This window comes from Aplidium turbinatum, chromosome 4 (assembly GCF_918807975.1).
Source record: "Aplidium turbinatum chromosome 4, kaAplTurb1.1, whole genome shotgun sequence".
Classification (NCBI taxonomy): Eukaryota; Metazoa; Chordata; class Ascidiacea; order Aplousobranchia; family Polyclinidae; genus Aplidium; species Aplidium turbinatum.
This window is the reverse complement of record NC_137475.1, coordinates 9,334,004-9,337,994: the sequence shown is the minus strand read 5'-3', so window position 1 is coordinate 9,337,994 and position 3,991 is coordinate 9,334,004. Positions and strand designations below refer to the sequence as shown.

Below are 3,991 nucleotides of genomic sequence, written 5' to 3'. Positions count from 1 at the left end.
TGCAAGAAGCTTTCCCAGTCCAAGGATAAAGATTCAATCAATCAAACAATGCGTTAACGATGAAAAACAAACCGTACCTCAATTAGGCGTACCAACTAATGATTACCATGCATTAAACAAAACAATGTTGTAATATTGACATTACTCAGTTTTATATGTCTGTGGCAGGGACAACAAGTTTAAATCTAAACGAAACTATATAGCCTACGGCTTTGGCCTGAATAAAATTTGAGTTGAACACACTTCTTCATCAAATAAAATGTTGAACGATTGACATCCAAATTGTACATGTTACAATTAGATTTAAAAATCCACTTGTCTTGCTACTCGATATTATTCAAGAGATCATATTCTGTTTTGTTTTCTGCAAGCGCAGTGAGCAACACCTCTCCTCCATAACATGGTAATTTTTTCCACATTTGTGCGTGTATGTAACTTTCAGCGCCAACCTGAATCTGAAGCAAAATGCATTTGTGTTATTATGTAGTGAAGTATCAATATAATATTATGCGAGTTTTACATTATCAGTATGTGACATTTTCAGTCCTTTGGAATGTAGCTCCACCTAAATACAACAGTTAAAGACAAAAGTGAGCACAAAGAGTTCAAAATGTACGAGTACAAAACAACTCTCTGGTAGAAGATGTGTTGTACATATGAATCAAGTCCAATGGTTTAAGATATTGTCAAGAGTTTTCAAATTATTCAAACTATTCAAATTTGATGTTTGGGAGAAAAATATAAAAATTAATATGGTAAGTTTGGTTTCTCTCAGTATAGTAGTTTTGTGTTCAGACAAGTCTCCATTTGGCATTAATATAATAAATAACCTAAATTCCAGCGAGCGTTGCAACAAAAAAATACGACCAGTGATAACTTGCGATCAAAAAGTCATCGAAATGAACACGAAGTGATTGAGCTTGAGGTGGAATTAAATACTTGCCATTGCAATATGAAAAATCTTTCATGTGATTTCAAAAACAAGGAATATCATTGACTTGTGCATTAAAAATGTACTAAGTTTATGATTTCGTTTTGCAAAACCTCAATGTTTCATAAACTGCTAGGCTACCAGACATACCTTAACCAGGTAATTCATTCCTTGGACAACTTGTGATCTAAACGTAACCGCTTTGAAAGCGGTATACTGACAATTTATTGGTACGCTTACTGGCTTCAATTTGTGGTTTGACCTGAAATAAACATGAACAAATTAAAACCTGAATAACACTTTAGCAACTCATTATGCCTAACTTCATAAATACAAACAAAGTAGCCTACACTACTGAGTAAAGTCTGTGAAAAAAAAAATTGTAACAGCTGTAAATTCTATGCTTCACCAAACAATGTTCTGTGCACGAATGTAGGTAAAAATCTATACAAAACAAAATCTGCTAAGACGCTTTAAATAGGAGTACCACATGCTATGCTCGGTTAGCTACAGTCTTTTCTAACTTGATGCAATTATATTCTACAGTATATACTTTAGTTGAAATCACTATTTGTTTAAATCACTATTATAAAAGTAACCTTTACATCCCTGTTTCACTGCGTGTGGGATCGTAAGAAGGTGCAGAAAAGATGGAAGTCTATGCTACATTGTGAATATTATCATCAGCGTCAATGTAGCCTACCAGCTTCATTGTTGTGAATGGTTGGTTTGAATCTTTATCCGCGAACTGACAAGTTTTTGATAGGTTATTCCTGGCAGTTTCGCATTCTTGTAAAGGCTTTGAATCACTGACGCATGGCTGGTTACCGAATTTGACAGAGTAGGCTAAAGTTTCCTTTTGTTGCTGAAATATTGTTGTCTGTGAATTAATCATTCTACTACGTGCTGCTGAATGGAGAGCAGTCCTGAAATGCGTTGCTCAATGCTCAAGCGCATAGGCCTATACGCCAAAAGCCGAACCAGCGCCCCTTAATCTGGAGGTTTCTCTGTGTACAAAGTCAGCTATTAACCACTGAGTTAACTGGGCAGGCCGTGTAACCACTGAGCTAATGAGAAACATACTTCGCTATTAATATGAAGCATCTTCAGTTTCAAATATCAAACTTTATCACAAGACGCAAGGATAATGAAACATTGCAAGCACACAATAAAAATCAAAAAAATGTTACCATATTGCAAATTTATTGAATTTCCTCTGTAGCATTAGCAGCACAAGACCACCCTCCAGAAAGTGTGTCACGATCGTTATTCTCAGACATTATAACATCAAAATATTTATAACATTATCAGCAATAACAAATAATGTATTTCTAAAGAAGTAAACCACATTATAATTAGCACTGTTGTAGCCTGCAGAAGAGTGGATCAGGGACTCTGGATTCTAGAACGGAGATTACTCTAATGAAAACTTTGTTTTACCACAAATTGGTTACAAATCATTTTTCATATTAATTCCTGCATAATTTTTACTCTATAGGCTTCAACTCAGTCGATAGGGAAGGCTATAGTCTACCCCAGGGGTCACCAAACTTTTTTCTTTGAGGGCCGGATTGCTGCAAGATTAACAGCTGCGGGCCGGATGCAAATTGCGAAAAGATATACAACTATTTAGAATCTCCATTGACTTGAATTGAGCACAATAAATAACAAAGTCAGCGGTGAGATAGCGATGATGATGATGAGATGTGATGGCTATCCCTCGTCTTCGAGGATGATGGCCTTCGCAATAAAATAAAAGCTAACGGTGAGTTCTTAAATGGCCAATGAGTCCAATCCTGGCTTTAAATGTTTGGTTACATTTGGTACATTTAAGATCCTTTGGGAGAGTGGTTTGAGTGTCTTGCGAAGACGCCTGTGCGTGAATTGATTAGCGTGAACTTGATGGCGCACACTCAACAAGCACACATAAACTTGACAAAGCCATCAGCTTTATCCAATGGCAAGGCAAGCCAAGACGATTGGAGCTGGTGGCATGCTGCAGCCTTCATCCGCCTTCACAGTCGTTGAGCCTGGCTGGCTTCATCCGTCTGTTCCGCCGTTGGGGTACTTTAGACTACGTTTTGTCTGACCTCTACCTTTCGACCAACCCGGCATAGGTGACCCTTCTGGGAGCAGTTAGCTCCCGCCAATACAGCTCTAGAGATCATTGAGGCACGGAAACTCTCTCACCACGTTAAGGTAGTATAGTCCGAGGAGAGTAGGTGAGATACTGAGATAGCAAAGTTGTGATAAAAATTGAAAGGTTACTGGAAAAGTTATCCCCTGCTGTGATACAATACAGGGCATCGTGCTCTTGCAAAACATTACATCTTTCCAAATTTGGCCTAGGCTGTCCCCATTTGTGGTGGCCTAATGATAAAAACAGAACACCAACATGTAGGCTGCCTGATGGAAAACTGTACAAATTCAACATACAAGAATGAACTGTAAGAACGAACAATTTTAACAAAAAACATTTTCACTTTTTTTCTTAACAGTTGTAGTGCAGCTGTTATTTCCGCAGCACGTGGCGGGCCGGATGAAATCAGTTCGCGGGCCGGTTTTGGCCCGCGGGCCGTAGTTTGGTGACCTCTGGTCTACCCTATCGACTGAGTAGACAGCTCATCAAATCATAAACCAGATTATTTGTTGAAGCTAGTTTAGTAAAGTTTGGCATAAAATTGAAGTTAAATTTTGATTTAAATAATTTATGGCTTATTGCCTCCAAAGAAATTTTTGACACTTTTATTTGAACTAAAATAGGCAAGTTAAATCGAATTGTTAGTTAGCCTAAGTAAGCAACATAACATGGTCATGTCTGAAAATTGCAATATAACTTACAATCACCATTTAGATCTTGAAAGCACGATTTTTTTCCCTTTATGTTCACCGATGAAAACATGCGTGCAAAATGTAATTATCCTTAATGAAAAATTTATCTTAAAAAATAAATAAAATTCATGTTTTTTCTCGGTTTATGGTGAGCACGTAAATAAATGCCGGCAGCCGTGGCCGAGTGGTTAGCGCATTGGGCTCGCAGTCGAGAGCCTGCATGTTCGA

At 37.7% G+C, this 3,991-nt stretch overlaps 1 protein-coding gene across 1 annotated transcript; it reads right to left on the bottom strand.

Moving 5' to 3' along the window:
* Window positions 1-323: 323 nt before the first annotated feature.
* LOC145768881 (stefin-C-like) lies at window positions 324-2,232 on the bottom strand. The gene is made up of 3 exons (XM_082580486.1): window positions 2,122-2,232; window positions 1,082-1,193; window positions 324-455 (listed from the first exon to the last, which is right to left on the bottom strand). The coding sequence occupies exons 1-3, from the start codon at window positions 2,154-2,156 to the stop codon at window positions 324-326; spliced, it is 279 nt and encodes a 92-aa protein (XP_082436612.1). The 5' UTR covers window positions 2,157-2,232.
* Between the last annotated feature and the right edge of the window lie 1,759 nt (window positions 2,233-3,991).

Excerpts from the sequence above, each read along its gene's own strand:
- LOC145768881 (XM_082580486.1), bottom strand. The coding sequence starts at position 2,156 with ATGCTACAGAGGAAATTCAATAAATTTGCAATATG. Across the intron at positions 1,194-2,121 it reads TTCAATAAATTTGCAATATG|GTCAAACCACAAATTGAAGC; the intron begins GTAACATTTTTT and ends TGTTTATTTCAG. Across the intron at positions 456-1,081 it reads GAATGAATTACCTGGTTAAG|ATTCAGGTTGGCGCTGAAAG; the intron begins GTATGTCTGGTA and ends ATTTTGCTTCAG.